Source organism: Coregonus lavaretus (genome assembly GCF_964263955.1).
Source record: "Coregonus lavaretus genome assembly, chromosome: 12".
NCBI lineage: Eukaryota > Metazoa > Chordata > Actinopteri > Salmoniformes > Salmonidae > Coregonus > Coregonus lavaretus.
The window spans coordinates 34,714,287-34,738,889 of record NC_139999.1 but is presented as its reverse complement, the minus strand read 5'-3'; the positions used below and the strand labels follow the sequence as shown (position 1 = coordinate 34,738,889).

The 24,603-nt window shown below is 43.2% G+C and overlaps 1 protein-coding gene across 1 annotated transcript in view; it reads left to right on the top strand.

Annotated features, from left to right (window-relative positions):
• LOC311138406 (inositol 1,4,5-trisphosphate-gated calcium channel ITPR1-like) overlaps positions 1-23,887 on the top strand; it is a 154,623-nt gene extending 130,736 nt beyond the window's left edge. The window contains exons 52-60 of the mRNA XM_084173077.1: positions 5,602-5,777; positions 6,679-6,843; positions 10,836-11,025; positions 11,456-11,551; positions 11,773-11,906; positions 19,092-19,257; positions 20,155-20,315; positions 21,281-21,442; positions 22,104-23,887. Coding sequence (XP_084029203.1) covers positions 5,602-5,777; positions 6,679-6,843; positions 10,836-11,025; positions 11,456-11,551; positions 11,773-11,906; positions 19,092-19,257; positions 20,155-20,315; positions 21,281-21,442; positions 22,104-22,190 — 1,337 coding nt within the window. The 3' untranslated portion in view covers positions 22,191-23,887. The remainder of the gene's footprint in view (positions 1-5,601; positions 5,778-6,678; positions 6,844-10,835; positions 11,026-11,455; positions 11,552-11,772; positions 11,907-19,091; positions 19,258-20,154; positions 20,316-21,280; positions 21,443-22,103) is intronic.
• The last annotated feature ends 716 nt before the right edge of the window (positions 23,888-24,603 follow it).

Sequence of the window (24,603 nt, the reverse complement as noted above, 5' to 3'; positions counted from 1 at the left end):
TACATTTTTCTACCCAATATTTTGAATATAAGGTACTATCATCACTGCGCTTTGAAATGTAGGTGGGGCAATGTACCGATTGGGCTCATTAGTATATTTGGGGTGGTGTTCTAATATATTTTTGCCAACTGTCAGTGGAAGTGTTTAGGTGGTTGATGGTTATGTTGTCAAGGGTTGAGTACCTCTTTAAACACTGTCAGTTCTGCAGTCTTTGTAAGAGCTTGTGACATTAAAGAGCTGCACTGTTAAGAGGTTACTGTGTAAGTTAGTTGCCTTGAAGTTGCTGTGAATTTTGTGTTACCCAATTGGCAACCAGATGTCAGTAAGTTGTGGTAAAATTCACAGTAACTTAATAGCCAGTAACTGCTAGTAACTCATTGGCACCCAGATGTCGGTAAGTTATTGTAAAATGCACAGTAACTTACTTGCCAGAAGCTCAGTGTACCTTCACCGAACTTTCCTGATTACAAGAAAGCTTATAACATTAGTTGACAACTACTAAGCATTCTTTGTGATGAGCACACTTGGGACCCAGCCTTACCAGGCCACAACCTCTTGGTTGGCAGCAAACTGACCTTCCTGCCACACCATCAGGTCAGTGAGCGTGACAGAGATCAGCCCAAAAAACACAATGAAGGCTGGTCAGCAGTGAAAACACAACGAAGGCTGGTCACCAGCAAAAACACAATGAAGGCCGGTCACCAGCGAAAACACAACGAAGGCTGGTCTGCTAGCATAAACAGCTAGATCATGCTGGTCGGCCAGCAGAACCAGTTAGACCATGCTGGTCAGACCAGCTTGACCAGCATAGACCAGCATGGACCAGCTTGAAATGGTATATGCCGTTTTTTTCAGCAGAGTGAACTCTGACCTCTAGTCACCTGACTGGGATCAGGACCACAGGCTAAATCACTCTCTTGCTCTCTCACTCACAGTGTGTCTGTGTGTGCGTTTCCCGCCCTACAGTACAGTAGAGCTGTGTGAAGAGGGTGAGGGTATCACGTGAGGCCCCACATACCTTTGGCCTGGTTCTTGTGTCCCATCCCCAATATTTCTGGGGGGTGGGATACACACACACACCCCTCCAGCAGTGCATGCAGCCCCCAGGCAGTCAGTACAACCCTCTTTCAGTAGAATATTTATAGAGGCAGCAGTAGTTATGTAAGTGGCACCTGTCATGTAATCTCTACGGGGGGGGGGGGGGTTACTGTCATTCTCTCTCTCTCACTTGCACTCTCGCTGTCTCCCCTCTTTCTTTTTCTTTTCCATTTATTTTTTGCTCCTCTTCCTCCTTTACCTCTGTCTTCCCTCTCTCTCTCTTATCACTTTCTACCTCTTCTCTCTACTTCTCCCTCTCTCTCTTTCCCCAATTTTTTTCTGCCTTAATTTCCCACCCCCGTTCCTACGCATGCACACACACAGGCTGGGAATTGCCAGGGACCTCATGATACGATATTATCACAATACTTAGGTGCCGATACGATATGTATTACGATTCTCATGATTCTATATGTAGTGCGGTTCAATATTGCGATTTGATGTTCCAAACATATTGCTCACTATATGTCTGCTGCAGAGAGACGAGAGAGCATAAGAAAATGAGTTTTGGTCAGTCATGGAAATAAAACTGCTGAAAACATGTTGGCTCACTATTTAAAAAGAAAATGGAAAATACTGGAGTTATGGAGCAGCTACTTTTTTTAATTTTACAAATCGATACAGTATCAATATACTGTAATACCATCCAAAATAATATTGCGATATGTAACTGTATCGATTTCACCCCCTCCCCCCCATCACTAACACACACATACACACACCTGCCAGTAGTAAGCTCCTGGTTTAGTGAATGGGGCTGGTTACAGAACCAGGTCTTTGTGTGGCACTTTTTTACCGGCCTGGTTCAGGTTGGGGTAGTGGTGGGGTGGGGTGGGGGGGACTGCTGGTGCTGGTGGGGTTGCGGTTGGTTCAGTGGTACTGACGGCGGAGCCACATGAAACCATGTGACTGTCACATTAATCCAGGGTTTACCCCAGGATCAAGGGGAGCGTCAGGTAGGCTTCTCTCTAAAGCCCCGCTAAGGAAAACACACTCAAAGGTGTGTCCTACTTTTTTAGGGTTATGTAATGTGCTCTGTTTGAGTTAAAGGTGCCGCTCCTCAAAGCCCCCAGGTGGCTGCTGGTAGTCAGAGGTCAGAGAAAAGCCTCTTGGTCTTAATGCTTTAAAGTGCATAGTCATTCTCATTCTTAAGACATTTTAGGCCAAATGTTACTGTTTTGCTTGTGATGAGTGCATTTCTGTATAACTGTGAGTTAATGTTATTGCATTACTATTGCATTATTTATTACATAATTCTTATGTGGAGAGATTGTTGTTTGTAAGTGGAGTTTGTAGGCTGACAAGGTAGGTGTTTAATGTGTGTGTGTGTGTGTGTGTGTCTTTATTTTGTTTGAGTGTGTGTCTTTGTGTGTGTGAATGTGAATGCTTAATGGCCCAGTGCAGTCAATATTCATTTTTTCCTGTGCTTTGTATCATATTGTACAACCAGTGTTGCCAACAATTTCTCAGTGATATCCGCTATTGGCTCCTTGATTTGTCGCTAGAAGTCACTAGATGACGTTTTGCCATTGCCGCGATGATGTCACAGCACCAATTTGGCTTGCTGCGGCACAGCTGCGGTCCCCGAGGTAGCGCTGTTGCTGTGATTAATGTTGCACAGACAGCTTCTTCCACTCTCGTTTGCGGCAGAATTGAGTGGGAAAAGTTGCTAAATGCTATCAAAAGCATAGAAACCCTCGGTGTCCAAACTCCCCAAAGGCAGCCTGAAAAGTAGCTGAATTCATCACTAGAATCTTTTACCAATAACAGTTGCTGGAGGGGTCTGAAAACTCACTAAATATAGCAACAAAATCACTAAGTTAATAGACCAATAACAAAGAGTTCCAAACGTCTCTGCTAATAACAGCTATTTTTCAGGTTACATATCCCTCCCATTAGGCCCCTCCAAGTAGATCCCTCACTCAGTCCTAGCAAAATTATAGATTTTTTTTGGTTGTTGCTATAAAGCTGCTTATGTTTCTTTTTGACAATTTTTATGGAACACTATTACAGTAAGATACTTAATTGTTACCCAGAAATTATTTGATATTGAGATAAAAACAACTGCTGGGGCCTTTAACTATGTGTTTGTGCGTGTGTCAGTAGCGCTGCTTGGGTAAAGAATGGCGCCAGAGGAGATGGCTGCCGTTTTACGGCCCTCTAAACAATTGTGCTATTATGTGTTTTTTCGCGTTATTTGTAATTTATCTTATTTCTGCCACCGTCTCTTATGACCAAAAAGAGCTTCTGGATATCAGGACAGCGATTACTCACCTCGTATTGGACAAATATTTAATCTTCAACGAGTCGGACCCGCAACAGTGGTAGGCCTGATCACCGATAACGATGACACAGCCTATAGGGAGGAGGTCACAGACCTGGCCGTGTGGTGCCAGGATAACAACCTCTCCCTCAACTTGATCAAGACAAAGGAGATGATTGTGGACTACAGGAAAAAAAAGAGGACTGAGCATGCCCCCATTCTCATCGACGGGGCTGTAGTGGAACAGGTTGAGAGCTTCAAGTTCCTTGGTATCCACATCACCAACAAACTATCATGGTCCAAACACACCAAGACAGTCGTGAAGAGGGCACAACAAAGCCTATTCCCCCTCAGGAGACTGAAAAGATTTGGCATGGTTCCTCAGATCCACAAAAAGTTCTACAGCTGCACCATCGAGAGCATCCTGACTGGTTGCATCACCGCCTGGTATGGCAACTGCTCGGCCTCCGACCGCAAGGCACTACAGAGGGTAGTGCGTACGGCCCAGTACATCACTGGGGCCAAGCTTCCTGCCATCCAGGACCTCTATACCAGGCGGTGTTAGAGGAAGGCCCTAAAAATTGTCAAAGACTTCAGCCACCCTAGTCATAGACTGTTCTCTCTGCTACCGCACGGCAAACAGTACCGGAGCGCCAAGTCTAGGTCCAAAAGGCTTCTCAGCAGCTTCTACCCCCAAGCCATAAGACTCCTGAACAGCTATCATGGCTACCCTGACTATTTTTCTTAAAACTGCATTGTTGGTTAAGGCTTTCACTGTAAGGTCTACACCTGTTGTATTCGGCGCATGTGGCAAATACAATTTATTTGATTTGATTTGATCACTGGGAGGCCAAGCCAGAAAAAAAAGCCATTCTACAACCTATGTGTTGTGATAATTGCGTTGTTTGCTCTATAACCTGTTAGTTCATATGCCTTGCGACCGTGATCTATAGGTCTAAGGCCTAGAGAATAAAAAGACACAGTGGCAGAATAAATTCAACCACACTTTTGTTTCATCACAAAACCGGAGAGCAACCTCTGTCCGGTGAAGTCCACAAAGCATATTGCATGTAACGAACAGTAACATGACCTACAGCATGGTCAAGCAAGTTTCAGACACTTTCAGACTACTAAACAACTATTGATTTAGAACCACGGAGAGTTACCGCAAGTCACAAAAAAAAACAGAAGCTGCCGCCACTAGTCCAGCACCATTTCAACTTCAACTTTTCAACATCATCAAATCACCTATGCTTAGTCTAATACAGTGACAACTAAAAGATACCAAATATGCTAAATATGATGTGGTTGTCCATGGTTCTGATTTGTGTGTGCGTGCAAGTAGAAAAAACATGTTGACTTACCCTGCTTGTAGAGAAACTCCAATGCCATCCTACTCTCTTTCATGTTGACGAAAGGTCTATGACTCTGTCATACAGTATACGCTTTTCTTTTTTGTTGTCCTAGGCTACCTGGCTATGCTTTCTCGCTAGGCTAACTTCCTTTCATGGGCAATGTTAGCTAGTTAACATTAGCCTTCTACATCTAAATTAGTTACATATTGAACTCCCATCCTCTCAGTCCAGGGGCACAATGTATGAATTTATGGTTTGATCAGAATCACTGTTATAATCATTGGCCAGTACGGAGAATTAAGTAAAAGTCCAAATCCCTATATCCATCCATGGCTAATTTAGGAACGGGTCAATTTTAGCTAGCTAGCTAGCCACCGGAGGACAACTACAAAATGAGATGCAGCAATTCAAGTTGTTTCTGTCAATGATGTAGTTCTCTCGACGCGATGTGATAGGAGTGAAGCCAAATCCAAATGTTTCTCTTTACACTTTTTTTGGGTGTCCCAGGACCATTCAGAGTTGACCTCACTCAGTTTAGCTCAACACTAATTGGCTAGATTTTTTTCTCTTTATTTTTATCAAGGGAGGCCAAATGCTCGCTGGCTTCCCTTGCATTCAACGCTACTGGCTGCAATAATGGCATACTCTTTTTGACCAGACAGCATCAGATAGATGGCTTAGACATACAGAGACAGAGGGGCCTCTTGTGAATTGAAGGAAAATTATGAAAACACAGAGAGACGAAAGATAAATGATTTTATTTATTTTTTATTTTTTATTGGTCCATTTTTGGGGGAAGCCTGGCTTCCCTTCACATCCATGAATACACTCCACTGGCGTGTGTGTATTCTTATGCAGGCTTATGTGTGTTTGTGTCCTCTGCAGGTACCCTGGAGCCCCACCTCTCTGCCCTGCTGTGGGTGGGCATGTTGGCATTGTTGGCCATCGTGGTGGCCATGCCCCAGCCCCTGGGGGTCCGAACCCTCATCATCGCCACCATCCTCCGCCTCATCTTCTCCGTGGGCCTGGAGCCCACCCTGTTCCTGCTGGGAGCATTCAACGTATGTCTGCATGGGGAAATGTGTGTGTGTGTGTGTGTGTGTGTGTGTGTGTGTGTGTGTGTGTCTGCGTCTTTATATCCGTGTGCTCCAATGTGAATGGCCTTGCTAGTCATCAGTAGCCCCCCCTCTCTCCTCCATACCCCCAGCCACACTTACTCCCTTCACACCTCAGTCAACCGCCCATACCCACCCCTGTACCCACTACCCACATACCCTGTCCCCATGCCCCCTCCATGCATACCTCTCTTATGCCCCAGCCCATAACCACTCCAGTGCCCAGTCTGCCTGTGGTGTCACTCCCTGGCGTGGCTCGCTGGCTGGCCTGGCATGGCTTGAGTGTTTGGTCGGTCAGCTGTGAAATGCGCCACTAGACCCTGGAGGCTGACACCACCCCTGCAGCCGGCAAAAATTCCCTGGAACTGCCCCTTTCACACGGCCTGCTCCCCCTGTGTCCTTAAATGGGCTCTTCTGCCTTCCTCTCCTCCCTCTGTCTGTCTCCCCTCCCTCCCTGTAGCTGGGAGACAGAACCCCAGTATTACTAAAACCTACTATACTAAGAACAATCCAATGCTAATCCATTAAATGCCTGTCCTGTAGTATCACGTTGTGTCTTATGATCATCATGGATCATCATGTAGTGCATGTCCAATGAGAATATTCACAATTTATGCAGAGAGAGACCTAAAATATTCTAAGCCTTGTTTTATTAGACAGAATAAAGTCTCATACAAGTTCTAAAGCATTATGGCTGGATACTTTAAGTAAAGTTTTACCTCACATTCCATTAATGGTGAGGTCTCCCTTGTGAAAGAAGTCTTCTGACCTCAATGTGGGACTTCCTGGTTAAATAAAGGTTAGAGAAAATAATGATAATAAATATTAATCTATCCTGTCCCTGCAGGTGTGTAATAAGACAATCTTCCTGATGAGTTTTGTGGGGAACAGAGGGACGTTCACGCGGGGCTACAAGGCCATGATCCTGGACGTTGAGTTCCTCTACCACCTCATGTACCTCATCATCTGTAGCCTGGGGGTCTTTGTCCACGTCTTCTTCTACAGCCTACTGGTGAGCACAGCTATATATTTACATATATATTATGTATATTAATATATATGGCTGCTGGTGAACACACAGTTACACTTAATACGAAGCTGTCTAGGGGCATTAGCGTATGTTCTGGTACAGTCTCAGGACACATACCATGTGTGCATGCAGGCGCGGGCACGCACACACACACACACACACACACACACACACACACACACACACGCAGGGTATTTAAGGACAGGGGCTTTTAACGAACAGGAACTGGCTCAGGTTGTGTTATGTTGTTGTTGTTGGGGAGTTGTTTATTTGTTGAGTGACGCTTGCTGGTGTTTTATGTGTCAGGCGTACTGCATGTGCCAGAGTCTGGATGTTTTCTATTCGGTAACTAACTCTGAGGCCCAGGGGCTGCAGAAGATTTCCATGTGCTTCCATGTGAATGACAGGTTATACTGCTGAAAAGTTATGTACGCTACCGTTCAAAAGTTTGGGGTCACTTAGAAATATCCTTGTTTTCCATGAAAACATACATGAAATGAGTTTGAATAGGAAATATAGCAAAATGAATAGGAAATGTAGTCATTGACAAGGTTTGAAATAATGATATTTAATTGAAATAATAATTGTGTCCTTCAAACTTTGCTTTCGTCAAACAATCCTCCATTTGCAGCAATTACAGCCTTGCAGACCTTTGGCATTCTAGTTGTCAATTTGTTGAGGTAATCTGAAGAGATTTCACCCCATGCTTCCTGAAGCACCTCCCACAAGTTGGATTGGCTTGATGGGCACTTCTTACGAACCATACGGTCAAGCTGCTCCCACAACAGCTCAATAGGGTTGAGATCTGGTGACTGTGCTGGCCACTCCATTATAGACAGAATACCAACTGACTGCTTCTTCCCTAAATAGTTATTGCATAGTTTGGAGCTGTGCTTTGGGTTATTGTCCTGTTGTAGGAGGAAATTTGCTCAAATCAAGCGCCATCCACAGGGTATGGCATGGCGTTGCAAAATGGAGTGATAGCCTTCCTTCTTCAAGATCCCTTTTACCCTGTACAAATCTCCCACTTTACCAACACCAAAGCACCCCCAGACCATCAAATTGCCTCCACCATGCTTGACAGATGGCATCAAGCAATCCTCCAGCATCTTTTCAATTGGTCTGCGTCTTTCAAACTTCGATTTGTCTGTCCATAACACTTTTTTCCTATCTTCCTCTGTCCAGTGTCTGTGTTCTTTTGCCCATTTTAAGCTTTTCTTTTTATTGGCCAGTCTGATATATGGCTTTTTCTTTGCAACTCTGCCTAGAAGGTCAGTATCCCAGAGTCGCCTCTTCACTGTTGACGTTGATACTGCTGTTTTGCGGGTACTATTTAATGAAGCTGCCAGTTGAGGACCTGTGAGGCGTCTATTTCTCAAACTAGACACTCTAATGTATTTGTCCTCTTGCTCAGTTGTGCACCTGGGCCTCCCACTCCTCTTTCTATTCTGGTTAGAGCCAGTTTGTGCTGTTCTGTGAAGGGAGTAGTACACAGCGTTGTACGAGATCTTCAGTTTCTTGGCAATTTCTCGCATGGAATAGCCTTCATTTTTCAGAACAAGAATAGACTGACGAGTGAGGGAAAAAAGTATTTGATCCCCTGCTGATTTTGTACGTTTGCCCACTGACAAAGACATGATCAGTCTATAATTTTAATGGTAGGTTTATTTGAACAGTGAGAGACAGAATGACAACAACAAAATCCAGAAAAACGCATGTCAAAAATTGCATTTTAATGAGGGAAATAAGTATTTGACCCCTCTCCAAAACATGATTTAGTACTTTGTGGCAAAACCCTTGTTGGCAATCACAGAGGTCAGACGTTTCTTGTAGTTGGCCACCAGGTTTGCACACATCTCAGGAGGGATTTTGTCCCACTCCTCTTTGCAGATCTTCTCCAAGTCATTAAGGTTTTGAGGCTGAAGTTTGGCAACTCAAACCTTCAGCTCCCTCCACAGATTTTCATGGGATTAAGGTCTTGAGACTGGCTAGGCCACTCCAGGACCTTAATGTGCTTCTTCAGCCACTCCTTTGTTGCCTTGGCCGTGTGTTTTGGGTCATTGTCATGCTGGAATACCCATCCATGACCCATTTTCAATGTCCTGGCTGAGGGAAGGAGGTTCTCACCCAAGATTTGACGGTACATGGCCCCGTCCATCATCCCTTTGATGCGGTGAAGTTGTCCTGTCCCCTTAGCAGAAAAACACCCCCTTAGCATAATGTTTCCACCTCCATGTTTGACGGTGGGGATGGTGTTCTTGGGGTCATAGGCAGCATTCCTCCTCCTCCAAACACGGCGAGTTGAGATGATGCCAAAGAGCTCCATTCTGGTCTCATCTGACCACAACACTTTCACCCAGTTCTCCTCTGAATCATTCAGATGTTCATTGGCAAACTTCAGACGGGCCAGTATATGTGCTTTCTTGAGCAGGGGGACCTTGCGGGAGCTGCAGGATTTCAGTCCTTCACGGCGTAGTGTGTTACCAATTGTTTTCTTGGTGACTATGGTCCCAGCTGCCTTGAGATCATTGACAAGATCCTCCCGTGTAGTTCTGGGCTGATTCCTCACCGTTCTCATGATCATCGCAACTCCACGAGGTGAGATCTTGCATGGAGCCCCAGGCCGAGGGAGATTGACAGTTCTTTTGTGTTTCTTCCATTTGCGAATAATCGCACCAACTGTTGTCACCTTCTCACCAAGCTGCTTGGCGATGGTCTTGTAGCCCATTCCAGCCTTGTGTAGGTCTACAATCTTGTCCCTGACATCCTTGGAGAGCTCTTTGGTCTTGGTCATGGTGGAGAGTTTGGAATCTGATTGATTGATTGCTTCTGTGGACAGGTGTCTTTTATACAGGTAACAAGCTGAGATTAGGAGCACTCCCTTTAAGAGTGTGCTCCTAATCTCAGCTTGTTACCTGTATAAAAGACACTTGGGAGCCAGAAATCTTTCTGATTGAGAGGGGGTCAAATACTTATTTCCCTCATTAAAATGCAAATCAATTTATAACATTTTTGACACGTGTTTTTCTGGATTTTGTTGTTGTTATTCTGTCTCTCACTGTTCAAATAAACCTACCATTAATATTATAGACTGATCATTTCTTTGTTAGTGGGCAAACATACAAAATCAGCAGGGGATCAAATACTTTTTTCCCTCACTGTATATATTCTTAAATCCCATTCCTTACTAGTTTTGTGTGTATTGGGTATATGTTGTGAAATTGTTAGATATTACTGCACTGTCGGAGCTAGAAGCACAAGCATTTCGCTACACCCGCTATAACATCTGCTAAACACGTGTATGTGACAAATACAATTTGATTTGATTTGATTAGTCTCAAGAAGGCCAGTTTTTTTGCTTCTTTAATCAGCACAACAGTTTTCAGCTGTGCTAACATAATTGCAAAAGGCTTTTCCAATGATCAATTAGCCTTTTGAAATGATAAACTTGGATTAGCAAACACAACGTGCCATTGGAAGATATTCCATAAAAAATCAGCTGTTTCCAGTTACAATAGCCATTTACAACATTAACAATGTCTACACTGTATTTCTGATCAATTTGATGTTATTTTACTGGACAAAAAAATGGCTTTTCTTTTCGAAAACAAGGACATTTCTAAGTGACCCCAGACGTTTGAGCGGTAGTGTATGTCCTATCATAGAGAAAATTACTAGGATTCTGCTCAGGAAAAATAAAACAGCTATGAAACGAGACTCGTAAAAAGAGGAAATTAATTATCCAAATTATTCTATTTTTTCGACAAATGTATCAATCCCCCTTATATATATGCACACACACACACACTTTACCTTTCCGAACCAGACACTGAATACATTTATCGAGATCACAAAAAAGTATCATTCCAAACAGATATTGAACAAATAATAATTCCTAAATGCTTCCATTCTGTTTCTATATTAGGTCTATCTATAACTCTGTGTTAACTCTGTATTGCGTCTCTCTCGTGCAGCTCTTTGACCTGGTGTACAGGGAGGAGACTCTACTGAACGTGATAAAGAGTGTGACCCGTAACGGTCGCTCCATCGTACTGACAGCGGTGCTGGCCCTCATCCTGGTCTACCTGTTCTCCATCGTGGGGTACATCTTCTTCAAGGATGACTTCATCCTGGAGGTGGACCGCATCCCCAACACCACCCTGGGTGAGGACACGGAGGAGACCATAGAAATATAATTACTTTTTGCTTTACTGCTATGGGGACAGTCAATATGGCAGCCAGTCCACCCATTATGGCATAATTGATGTGAATGGGGATGCCCGTTCCATTCCTTCCAATTCTATAGAGGAGACCAGGGATGTTTATTAGCCTGGTCCTAGATCTGTTTGTGCCGTCTTGCCTACTCCTCAACTCCAAAGGAGTTGGCAAAACAGCACAAACAGATCTGGGACCAGGCTAGATGTTTATGGTCTGTTGATTTGCACATAGTTACACAACAACCAAACATCCCTCGCACCCTGGAAAGCCATAACAGTACAGGGACAAGGAAAACAATATAGTAGTGTTATCTGGAAGTGTTGTTCATCTAGTTGCCATTAACACATGTTGCTACCTAACCTGATGTCCTTTATAGAGAACGGAGCCAGTGTGGCCAATGAGCTGGTGTCTGCTGGGATGTGTCGGTCTGAGACTGGAGAGAACAACTGCACCACAGAGCTCCAAGTGGAAGGTACAGTACAATACAATAAAACTATACAATAATAATAACCTATGACTTCTAGAGCGTAGGGTGAAAAGTGAAAGGGCAATTAGATATGTTCTGACTGTGCAAAAGTTCCAGTCAGACAAAATCATTTCTCAAAGGCCTTTATCAGATTATTGGCATGCGATCATCATCAAGGTGCTTATTTTGTGTGTGTATTAACCCTCTTCCCTGTCACTCTCCCTCAGACTTAGTGGAGGACATGGAGGATGGCAAGGAGCGTACGTGTGACTCTCTGCTCATGTGTATCGTCACTGTGCTGAGCCACGGCCTGAGGAGCGGAGGGGGGGTGGGAGACGTCCTGAGAAAACCCTCCAAAGAGGTAAACACAGACCAGACACCCACCCAGCCAGGGCACTCTGGAGAAAACAGGGCCCTTATTCAAATTGGGGAGGGGGGATTCACACACTTTCCTCTGTGCGCATTCTGACCTTGAACTTAAGCATGGGGAAACGCATTTGCCAGCATCCTATGGAGGTGTGTCTACAGATACGCGTATTCTGACCTTGACTGAGTTATTGATTGATAAGAGCTAGGTAAATGGGTTATCCGTTTGGAGAAGGGGATTGTAAATACACATAGCAATTGTTTCAGATTATTTTTCCTTATGATCACTCGAGATGAACACGAAACCAGTCATATGGCAGCAAACTGAAAAGCAAAGCAACATGACACGTATTTCCGTAGTAACAATTTGAACCTGACACATGCTGCAATTCTTGGCCATTGTCATCACACAGTTCCATGGTCAGTGCGGGCAATAGGGTATGCTATTGTACTGTTCTCCCTATTATAATTCTATGTACACCAATCTTTCAACATTAGAATGGGTTGAGGAACTCGATGTTGCAATTTTAATGCGTAAAGGCTCTCCAACCTGATTTTTTCCATAAAGTAGCTAAGGGTTCTTGAAAACTTCCCTAAACATACATATTGTGAAATATCATTTTAATCTAAGCATGGGTTCTGAAACGGAGACATATATGCTTATGTTTTGATGGCTATCTTTCATTGATCTCCATTCTGAATGCATTCTCCATAGGCTACATTCTAATGTTGCACCAATCCAAATTAAAGGTACATGGTAAACCTGATCAAATTGATAGGCCACCCAGTGGGTGTGTTTTCTGGGATTGAAGAGTAGGAGAGCTAAATAAGATGGAGGACCTGATCCTAGACCAGCACTCCTACTTTGAGATGCTTTGTGAATACATGTCCAGATGCAGTCAGGCCCAGTTAGACTATAGAGCTCAGTATCATCTGTAGGGTTATGTTTATAGCAAAATTCACCAATGTTCTGTATTCAAGCTGGTGAGTCATGTCATTATCATCATTACCAACACAATGTGTTTTCTGAAGCCAGTTAGATAAGAACCATTAAAGTGCTACCGGTAGACTGATTTGTGCATTATGTAACACGTGCAGAATTTGATACGGTTGTTTAGCTCTGGGGAAGAGGCGTTCTGAGGGGTGAAACGGGGCGGTTTGATCCAGTCGTGCAGCTTGAGCCTATAAAGAGGTCTGACCTCTGTCAAAGGGAAGGTGGGATGGAGGGGGGCTCTGGGGGAGGGCAGTGCCGTCAGCAGTCATTTGAGGTGGTCATGGGCCTACCCCCACCCCCACATTGAGGTTTTGCAATCATTTCCTCAGAACCCCCTCCAGCTGCTTGGCCTTCCCTGTGTGGGAATCAGTAGGGTCTGGAAATAGCTTATCTCTGAACTCCCAGTCAGATCACAGCTGATGACATAGAACATCGTGGAGAAATGTCTACTCCTGTCATAAACCGGGTGCCTCCCAAGAAGGTCATTTGACCTGTAGCTTACATTTGAAATTAATGTCAGTTTGTTTTTGTTTCTTTAAAAAAAAAGTTTTATCCAGAAACTCTGAAATGTATAGCTTTTCTAAAGTTTTCCAGAGGTTTTATGGTGCAGAATGTTTTAATCTTTGCCTCCGGAGCTGTAAAATGCTTGTTACGGTTAAAAAGAGGTGCTGGAAGAGAGAAGAGCCTGTATTAGGTGACGGACATTATAGCCTGTTTGCGTAACTGTTTCTTGTGGTCATAACTGTGTGGCATCTGGCAGCTTGCGCCTATATTCTTATGTTTCACATCAACACACATGATACATGGCAGATTAGGCTACGCCCCTGTTCATAACCAATGCTCCCGTTCTGCCTTTACAGTGGCTTGCGAAAGTATTCACCCCCCTTGGCATTTTTCCTATTTTGTTGCCTTACAACCTGGAATTAAAATGGATTTTTTGGGGGGTTTGTATCATTTGATTTACACAACATGCCTACCACTTTGAAGATGCAAAATATTTTTTCTTGTGAAACAAACAAGAAATAAGACAAAAAAGCTGAACTTGAGCGTGCATAACTATTCACCCCCCCCAAAGTCAATACTTTGTAGAGCCACAGGTATGTCTCTATAAGCTTGGCACATCTAGCCACTGGGATTCTTGCCCATTCTTCAAGGGAAAACTGCTCCAGCTCCTTCAAGTTGGATGGGTTCCGCTTGTGTACAGCAATCGTTAAGTCATACCACAGATTCTCAATTGGATTGAGGTCTGGGCTTTGACTAGGCCATTCCAAGACATTTAAATGTTTCCCCTTAAACCACTCGAGTGTTGCTTTAGCAGTATGCTTAGGGTCATTGTCCTGCTGGAAGGTGAACCTCCATCCCAGTCTCAAATCTCTGGAAGACTGAAACAGGTTTCCCTCAAGAATTTCCCTGTATTTAGCGCCATCCATCATTCCTTGAATTCTGACCAGTTTCCCAGTCCCTGCCGATGAAAAACATCCCCACAGCATGATGCTGCCACCACCATGCTTCACTGTGGGGATGGTGTTCTCGGGGTGATGAGAGGTGTTGGGTTTGCGCCAGACATAGCGTTTCCTTGATGGCCAAAAAGCTCAATTTTAGTCTCATCTGACCAGAGTACCTTCTTCCATATGTTTGGGGAGTCTCCCACATGGCTTTTGGCGAACACCAAACGTAAGCAATGGCTTTTTTCTGGCCACTCTTCCGTAAAGCCCAGCTCTGTGGAGTGTACGGCTTAAAGTGGTCCTATGGACAGATACTCCAATCTCCGCTGTGGAGCTTTGCAGCTACTTCAGGGTTATCTTTGGTCTCTTAGTTGCCGCTGATTAATGCCCTCCTTGCCTGGTCCGTGAGTTTTGGTAGGCGGCCCTCTCTTGGCAGGTTTGTTGTGGTGCCATATTCTTTCCAGTTTGGAGAGCTCCTTGGTCTTCATGGTGCCGCTTGCTTGGTGGTGCCCCTTGCTTAGTGGTGTTGCAGACTCTGGGGCCTTTCAGAACAGGTGTATATATACTGAGATCATGTGACACTTAGATTGCACACAGGTGGACTTTATTTTTTAGAATTCTTTGAAACAAGTTATTTTTTTCATTTAACTTCACCAATTTGGACTATTTTGTGTATGTCCATTACATTAAATCCAAATAAAAATCCATTTAAATGACAGGTTGTAATGCAACAAAATATGAAAAACGCCAAGGGGGATGAATACGTTTTGCAAGGCACTGTATGTAAAAGCCTGGGCCATGTTCATTATAGGCAGCAAATGGAAGAAACGGACTGAAACGAGGAGGTACTACCTGGACCTGTCTAATAACCGATGGTCATTTCCACTTTCCGTTGCAAAATGTTTTAAAACGTTTTCAGTTGTGTACTCAAATGAATACAACACGTCCATCACTATAGCAGTGTTCACATTGGCAGTTTGAAGTGACTCAAATCCTATTTATTTGCATATCCGATTCGAATCTGGTTTTTTTCTGCAGTCTGAACTGCCAAAAAGCACATGGAATCGAATATTTCAAGCCACATATCAAACCACCTTCGTAGGTGGTAAGATGTCAGATACAAATCTGATTCCTGGCCATGTGACTTGTGTTTGAACAGTCAAATCTGATTTATTTGCCCTGAAGTGGTTTTTAGGCTGTTGTTTGGCATTATCTTGTTGCTTGCTAGGTACTCCATTGACAGTTTGACAAGAACATGTGGTAGCTAATTAGCTTGTTAATTGTTTACAAACAAATTAGTGAATGTGCTAGAAAGCTAAACAGCTACCTAGCTAGCTAACTTAGTTGACTGACTTGGCTAGCCAAAAAGGACTCGATTTGAAAGTTGGATCACCTTATCCTTTGAGGCTTTAAATGTGTTCTTACACTATGATTTTGAACATACAAAGCAACTGGGAAACATCCATGGCAGGCATTGTTGTCACCTTAGCTTGCTACATAACTTCTGAGTGATAGGAAACCTGAGCACCACCACCAATCAGTCTACACCACTGTGCGCACACCCGTCATTACTATGACAACTAGCATAGCCATGTCAGCAAATGACTGCTGTCTGAACACACGCACATCCGATTTGGTCACTTGTCTCTTGCTGTTTGGACAGTCAGTATTCCAAAACGGATTTAAAAAACAAAACAGATTTGAGCATTAAGGCCTGCAGTGTGAACAAGGCTTATGGGTCACTTTTTCTGAACTAGGTCACTTCATTTTATGTCAGCCCAGTATGATACAGGCCAGGGTCGGGCCCCACTTTCACTGTCTAACATTTGGCTTTACTCTGACCTTATTGTCATTGGCATTGTGCTATGTGTTATATGTGTTATTTCTTTGTGTTATATGTGTTATATTGTGTTAAATCTTATATGTGGATAATCCACACGTGGGCAAGTCCATCCTGAAGGGTCACAGTATGTCCAGCCCAGCACTTACACACCTAAATCATCTAATACTGGTTTACATTTATTTAAATTGACCTTGATTATTTGATTGTATTTGATCGGTTAAATATGTTTATAGGTTGAGCTGTTAGTGGGCTGGACCAAAAACCTGTTGCTGATCCCTGGTTGTGTCACTTTCTACTCCAACTAACAAGAATAATAATAATATAATAATATGCCATTTAGCAGACGCTTTTATCCAAAGCGACTTACAGTCATGCGTGCATACATCTTTTTTGTGTATGGGTGGTCCCGGGGATCGAACCCACTACCTTGGCGTTACAAGCGCCGTGCTCTACCAGCTGAGCTACAGAGGACCACAGAATAATAGCTATAGTGTGGTACAGTTAGGGCTGTTGCGGTGACCGTATTACCGCCACACTGGCGGTCACCAGTCATGAAGGCAGTCAAATTCCACGTGACCGTTTAGCCACGGTAATTAGGCTTCTCCAAGCTCTGATGCAGCTGCTGGTCATTAGTAGCCTACCAAACTTGCTAACTGCCTAGTACTCAGCACTCTATTGTCCCTCTAATCACTCTGACATCAATGCAAATGTAATTGAAAATCTAATCAAACACTTCATGAGAGCCCATGAGCTCATGTTGCGCAACATTTCTATAGGCTATGCAGTTGCGCGAGAAAACAGAGTGATGGCCTCTACTAAAAAGAGGAGGATCCCATCAGCTTTCTGTAGGCTAGGCCTACTATATTTATTTCTCAACTCTCCTAATATTAAGCACATTGCTTATATTTCGTACATAGGTGACTTCCCTGTTTCGATACAGGTGCATGATAATGGTCCATTCTAAATCAAAACAAATTTCACACATATATTATTTATTATATGTAAAGACAAGATTAAATCAAGAATAGTCTGATGGGGTGACAATATTAGCCTATCACTTTGAATTATATTATCACTTGTGAATGATGCCCAACATAAGAAACAAAGCCTTTTTTTTGCGACCTTTTTCGATTCATAGTCACACGCCACATGTAGCCTAGCCCATACGCCTATATGTTTTGATAAGGTTTGTATCATAACTAAAGTGGCCAAATAATTTATTAGAATTAAGCACATTAATCCGCTTTACAAGGGGTGTAGAGCCTAACTGTAATACATAAGCAGCACGTGAGTTTCAAGTTTGGGGAGGATAATATTCACCTTAAAATGCACCTTTATAATTTACATTTACATTTTAGTCATTTAGCAGACACTCTTATCCAGAGCGACTTACAGTTAGTGAGTGCATACATTTTTCATACTGGCCCCCCGTGGGAATCGAACCCACAACCCTGGCGTTACAAGCGCCATGCTCTACCAACTGAGCTACAGGAGGCCTACAATAATAAAAGCATTACATGCATAATTACATTTGCGGTCACTTTTGGTAATGGTGTTTTCCGCTAATGGTCATTAACGCTTATAGCTTACTACCATGTGCGCATTGCTGCGCTTATAATGTGAAGAAATAGCCTAATAGTTTATAAACATTTTAAGCTAAACGTTCTGATCTGTTGCGTCAGCCACATTGCGAAAAATGTTTTTTGATGCTAGTGGTTGTATTAATTTGGGATCTATCGCATCCCACAACTGTCCCAGACTATGTTTGGAATATTTATTTCTCGCACAGAATAGAATAGGTCGACTTTTGAACTATGGGGGATAGTAGATTGACATAGGCTAGTGCTTTTGCTGTTCGTTAGGCCTACTCATCTTGTTGGCTGACGAAAAATATATGTTGACAGTTCTTCCAATATCTTCAATATGCACCTCGGAATTGGATAAGGACGCACGCAGTTGCGACCCCGATGTGTCTGTCTTCACTTGTAGCCTGTGAGAAAGACCCGATCAGGTGATGGAGAGCCATGTGAGTGAGAGGTGATTCGGAGTGCTCAGCACTCAGAGAGAATGGCACAACGGTCACTGGCTGCAAAATGCATGGATTATTTTAGGGTGCTTTACGGCCACACAAAGGGGATGCCGCCGGGAATTCGAGGCATTATCAAGCGCTTCTCTAATTGTGAATGAGAGACTGATGAAGTGTGTACAGCCTGCGCAAAAAAACAAAGCAGAGCTCATGCCTTTCAATAAACTTTTTTCAAATCATCATTAGAGTCGCATCATGCAGCCTTACAATGTATTAAAAATCTAAACATATAGGCCGTTTGTAGAACAACTAAAGTTACATTAATAACTCTAAATGAAGCATTTAGGAATACCTATTTCTTTCTATTTTATTCAGCTTTGTTTAATTGTACTCTTCCTACTATAAAATAATGCAAATCTGGTCTGCTAAATGAACTAGTGTAGCCCACAGCCATTTGGCATAGCCAGATCAGGACCTAACATAAGGACAACTCAGAGTATGCTATTCTGTTCTTCTGAAATAGACTACATTTTCTTCATATCATGCTTCTTTAGACCTGTCTAAAATACATAATGGATTTATTGTGAAGGTGTAGGCTATATTACATGAATGTATTAGACTTTTTAAAATGTAGATGTTCCAAAGGTCTGCATCAGTGGCTTGTAGGCTATGTGTGGAAGCCAGGAGATGCTAAATGTGTTTTAAAATGTTAATTAACGGTCAATTACCGTGAGACCGACAGTTATTTGCTTGACAATCACCGGCTGACGAAATTTTGTGACCTCCACAGCCCTAGTTTATGATGCTTCCTAACATGTATTATAAGTTATAACCTCTCCTCTCCCTCCAATCCCCCCTCTCTCTCCTTGTAGGAGCCTCTATTTGCGGCCAGGGTGATCTACGACCTGCTCTTCTTCTTCATGGTCATCATCATTGTCCTCAACCTCATCTTCGGGGTCATCATCGACACCTTTGCCGACCTGAGGAGTGAGAAACAGAAGAAGGAAGAGGTCTTGAAGACCACCTGCTTCATCTGTGGTGAGGAGACATAGCTATTGAATAAGAGAGGGGGGAGGGGTTATCCTAGAATAGCACACCTACCCTGAGATTTTTAGTGAACACAGGCCTTGGTCTGTTGCTGAGCTGTATGCATGTGGAGCTGTTCTATGACTCACACATATTAGATGAGGCCTGACCAGAGGGGTTCACCATTGCCATGGTTTCCTGGGGGAACTGAGGCAAAGAGGAGTTGGGAGAGAGATTAGAGAGATGATCTCCAATCACAGTGAGCGAGATGATTCCTCAAGCCATTGAGCTGGTCCTCCTCTCAGCCCCTAAAGTAACAGTCTATCAGACTTGCCTTTTGGTCCTCTTCCAGTATACAGTATGTCCATGAATAGCATCCCTATTCATTACTTCAATGACAATACACCTACTGTAGTAGCAGGACCTAAACAGGTGTCGGAGGATTTTGGCCTAGTTAGATCAAATCTAATATGACAACACTTTCCCATGCATTCGCTAAATTCACATGGTAATTTTCATATTTTGGAGATTCCGGGAATTTGGCCAGTCTATCCAGGAAGACTAATGTTCTTTAGTCATCAGACTGAGAGAGGGTTCTTTGTTCACAGGAAAGGTCAAAATGTTTCTGCCAGATGCTTGTTAAACACAACACTATATCACAGGATCAAAAGTGCTCCTCTGCTTTCAGGAAGTCACATTTTCCTTTTCTTGGAAGGTCGACAATGGCTTACCCTCAATGAATTGATTTACGATCTTTATCGTAACCCGAACGCCTAGTTTATCCTAGATCCCTAAACAATACCCCTAGCATTGACTAGGTCCCCTGTCATATTGACCTAATTGACAGCAATCCTAAGTGTGTGTGTGTGTTGTGTGGTGTGTGTGTGCGCGTGTTTTGTTTCATCACAGGTCTGGAGAGAGACAAGTTTGACAACAAGACGGTGACATTTGAGGAGCACATCAAGGAGGAGCACAACATGTGGCACTACTTGTTCTTCATAGTGCTGGTCAAGGTGAAGGACTCCACAGAGTACACCGGCCCCGAGAGCTACGTCGCAGAGATGATCAAGGTGACAGACACACACATAAACAAACACACCAGGCCTGTGCTGGCTCTGGACTTGTGTTAAAGTGGTTACATTTCCCCATGTCAAACAGGTAATTTGATACAGCATATGCCCAGGCTGCCCCACTTACATGAGTGCATAGGGTACACTGCAACATGCCCTGGGGGTAGACTGAGGTTTGCAGGGTTAGGGTATACTGTATTATATAGGGTTGTTGTTTGTTCAGGTAAATCCCTTGGCTACCTGCATATTTATCCTCCTGACTCTCCTAAATGCCTCCTCTGTTGACATTGTGTGTACTGAGTCAGAGAGAAGAGACACGCACACGCGCGCACGCACACGCACACACACACTGTAGTCAGAGTGACTTACAGGACCTATTTAGGGTTAAGTGCATTGCTCAAGGGCACATCGACAGATTTTTCACCTAGTCAGCTCAGGGATTCGAACCAGCGACCTTTCGGTTACTGGCCCAACACTCTAATTATTGTATTCCTTTATGATAGACCTGAGATGCCAGTAGTAAGCTCTTAAAGAGTCATTGGTTTTACTGTTCGGTCTACATTGTTATTTTTGGTCATCATACCGGTCTGTTCAGTTTGGTGTCCTAGTCAAATCAAAGGTCAGTAACACAGATACAGTACAAGGGAGGATTCCATTGCTAACCCCCAGCCTTTCGCTTATGTTTCAATGCCTTCAACACATCTCTATGATTCAGAGGCGTTGGGTTAAATGTGGAAGACACATGTCAGTTGATTACATTCAGTTGTACAACTGACTAGTATCCCCTTTCCCTTTCTCTTACGTTTCAATGCTAATAAACACACTTGGGAGCATAAATCACTCGCATTGTTCACAGAGTCTTAATTTCTTTGCTGATGATCGTTTTCTTTGATAGCCAGCACCACCTATCTGTTCTTCCTTTATTTAACCAGGCAAGTCAATTAAGAGCAAATTCTTATTTACAGGAGCACAACCTGGACTGGTTCCCGCGGATGCGTGCAATGTCGCTGGTGAGTAGTGATGCGGAGGGCGAGCAGAACGAGATCAGGAACCTGCAGGAGAAGCTGGAGTCGGCCATGAGGCTGGTGTGCAACCTGTCTGGACAGCTCACGGAACTCAAGGAGCAGGTGAGTCTCATCTGCACAGAGACACACAGACAGATGTCTGTCAAATACCCCCTTGTCTCCCAACAGCTAATTGGCAAGGCATTCATGAAGATCTGAGATGATTGGATAGGTTACTATTGCTTATTAAACTGATCCAATCCTTCTATATTTACAAGTGCCTGTGGATAGGGGTTAGGGGCCATTTTGAATTGGCTAGGAAGCATGTTCGAATCTCTCACTGCTCCAGGCTGTTGAGTGGTTGTGGAGAAAGGTTTGTGGAGTTGGGGTTGGCTGTGATGGGTTGGGTGGGTTCCCAGAGTTCATAACCCTTGTCAGGTGAGTCTGCAGAGAAACAGAGGGTGGACACCATGTGAGACTCTCTCACCCCTCTTGGAAGGCTGCTGAGTGTGTAACACCGCCTGGGGTTATATAGAGGAAGGGGCTGGTTGTGGAGGAAGGGGCTGGCAGTTCACAGGGTTCACAATAGCACATGTCAACGCTTGCCACAGGAACCGTGGGTTTCTGTGGGTGTGTGTCTCAGCGTATTTACCAGTAGGTGTGCACTGTGTAGTCTGCGTGTTTGTGCGCTTCTCTGTGAGTTTGTTACTGGGTGTGTAATATGTGTGTATTTGAGAGGTTGAGATCATCTACCCACACCCCCTACCCCCACCCCCCTTGGCAGATGACGGAGCAGAGGAAACAGAAGCAGAGGATTGGGCTCCTGGGCCACCCCCCTCACATGAACGTCAACCCCCAGCAGCCAGCCTAAGGAGGACCGATGGGGAAACAACCACCACCTCCCAAGACCCTAACCCTAACCCAGGACCACTCACACGAAGGAGAGGCCGACCTTGCAGTGCCTGAGAACTTCTTCTTCTGACAATCTACGAAGGGTACAGGAGTATGTCAAAGTTTATATGTACAGTAGTAGTGTCCCTCTCATGGGTATGTATGGGCTTTATGTGTATGAAGGGATTTATGTGTGAATGTGTGCAGAATGCCTTAAAGGGCCAATCCGCAGTTGAAACAATAACAAAGCCGGCACCCCGCCTCTGTTTTGGTAAAAAGCTGAGGGATACATGCTGTAAAGAGGTCAATCAAGCATGACCAAAACAATGGAAATGTCATTGAAACGCGTGGGGCAAAGATCCCCTGGGGGAAATATCCCAAATCTCCTCATTGCCTCAATCAAAATTAGCCTACATTTCAGCTTTTGTTTATATGTGTATTTCACACTGTTTAGGTAAAAATCTGAGTATAATGCTTTTATGGCTGTCAACCCCAATATTGTCATCGTCTCCAATTAACTGCATTACAGTTAAAAACGACTTTGACTACCACCGCCGATTTCTGTATGCTAGCTAACCTACCAGCTTATACGAACGGGAGTTAGCGTTTAGCAGTAGCTTCTTCTACACCTGAGAAGGGACAACTTCTAAATGTTATGAGGCGAAACAGCCAAATATATCCAAATAGCACTTTATTAACCACATTGTGGGCATGTTACAATACTAAATCATGACACATTTGTTAGATCAGATTTGTTGGATTTGCGACAATCCAGCATCCTCCTTCTATCCCCCACCGTCTGCGTTCCATTGACCTCTTTACTGCATCTATGGGCCTGGAGAAATGTAACCACTCTTGAATTCATAGACAGAGCTATGGATTCAAGGACTGACCATCCATGATATCAAATGTATCGTTTTAAACATGTTTGAGGCTATACAGTGTTTGTTTACATTTACATTGTTTACAAACATTGGAGTAAAACAAGCTGATATTTTGGGTTCTGATGGGGTATGACAGTTGAACTAAGTATTTATAAGTCATATTCTTCAAGAATCAATGGGTTTATATCATTAATTTATGAGTCCAAAAATGAATGTAGTAACTGCAGATTTCCCCTTTAATCAACACTAAGTTATGAAGTTAGTACACATTAGGAGATGGGGTGTATGCATGTAGTGTACTGACTATGTACTGTGCATAGTGCACATGAGCTTGAGTGGGTGGATGGGGAATGTATGGAGTGTGCCAAAGTACCCCTGGACTTAAGAAGAAGGAACCAGTAATGTAAGTTTAGGTCGTAAAACGTACTGAAGTGAAAATGCCTTAGGTTGTCATACTACCCTTAATGCCTTGTCCATCACCACTTTGAATGGGTGACAACAGTTCTGCTCTCCCATGGCCTTGATGTATTTGGTGAACTTGAAGTCTCAGCCAATTGCACCATAGAACTCATGAGAGCACTGGGACACTCGTGTTGAAGGATGCTTTTCTCTTGTTTTGTATTTGAAACCTGGTGGGCAAACAATATTTGATATCTTATTTTTGTACAAGGTGCAATATGAATACTTTACGATATGCAACCACATGTGTTTTATCTGTACATAATGTCTGAGGGAGATGGAATGAGTTTTATTTTATTTTATTATTATTATTATTTTTATATATATATATACACTACCGGTCAAAAGTTTTATAACACCAACTCATTCAAGGGTTTTTCTTTATTTTTACTATTTTCTACATTGTAGCCAAGAGTGTGCAAACCTGTCATCAAGGCTGTCATCAAGGCAAAGGGTGGCTATTTGAAGAATCTCAAATATTAATTATATTTTTATTTGTTTAACACTTGGTTACTACATGATTTCATATGTGTTATTTCATAGTTTTGATGTCTTCACTATTATTCTACAATGTAGAAAATAGTAAAAATAAAGAAAAACCCTTGAATGAGTAGGTGTTCTAAAAATGTTGACCATTAGTGTGTGTATGTGTATATATATATACAGTGGGGGAAAAAAGTATTTAGTCAGCCACCAATTGTGCAAGTTCTCCCACTTAAAAAGATGAGAGAGGCCTGTAATTTTCATCATAGGTACACGTCAACTATGACAGACTAAATGAGATTTTTTTTCTCCAGAAAATCACATTGTAGGATTTTTAATTAATTAATTTGCAAATTATGGTGGAAAATAAGTATTTGGTCAATAACAAAAGTTTCTCAATACTTTGTTATATACCCTTTGTTGGCAATGACACAGGTCAAACGTTTTCTGTAAGTCTTCACAAGGTTTTCACACACTGTTGCTGGTATTTTGGCCCATTCCTCCATGCAGATCTCCTCTAGAGCAGTGATGTTTTGGGGCTGTCGCTGGGCAACACGGACTTTCAAC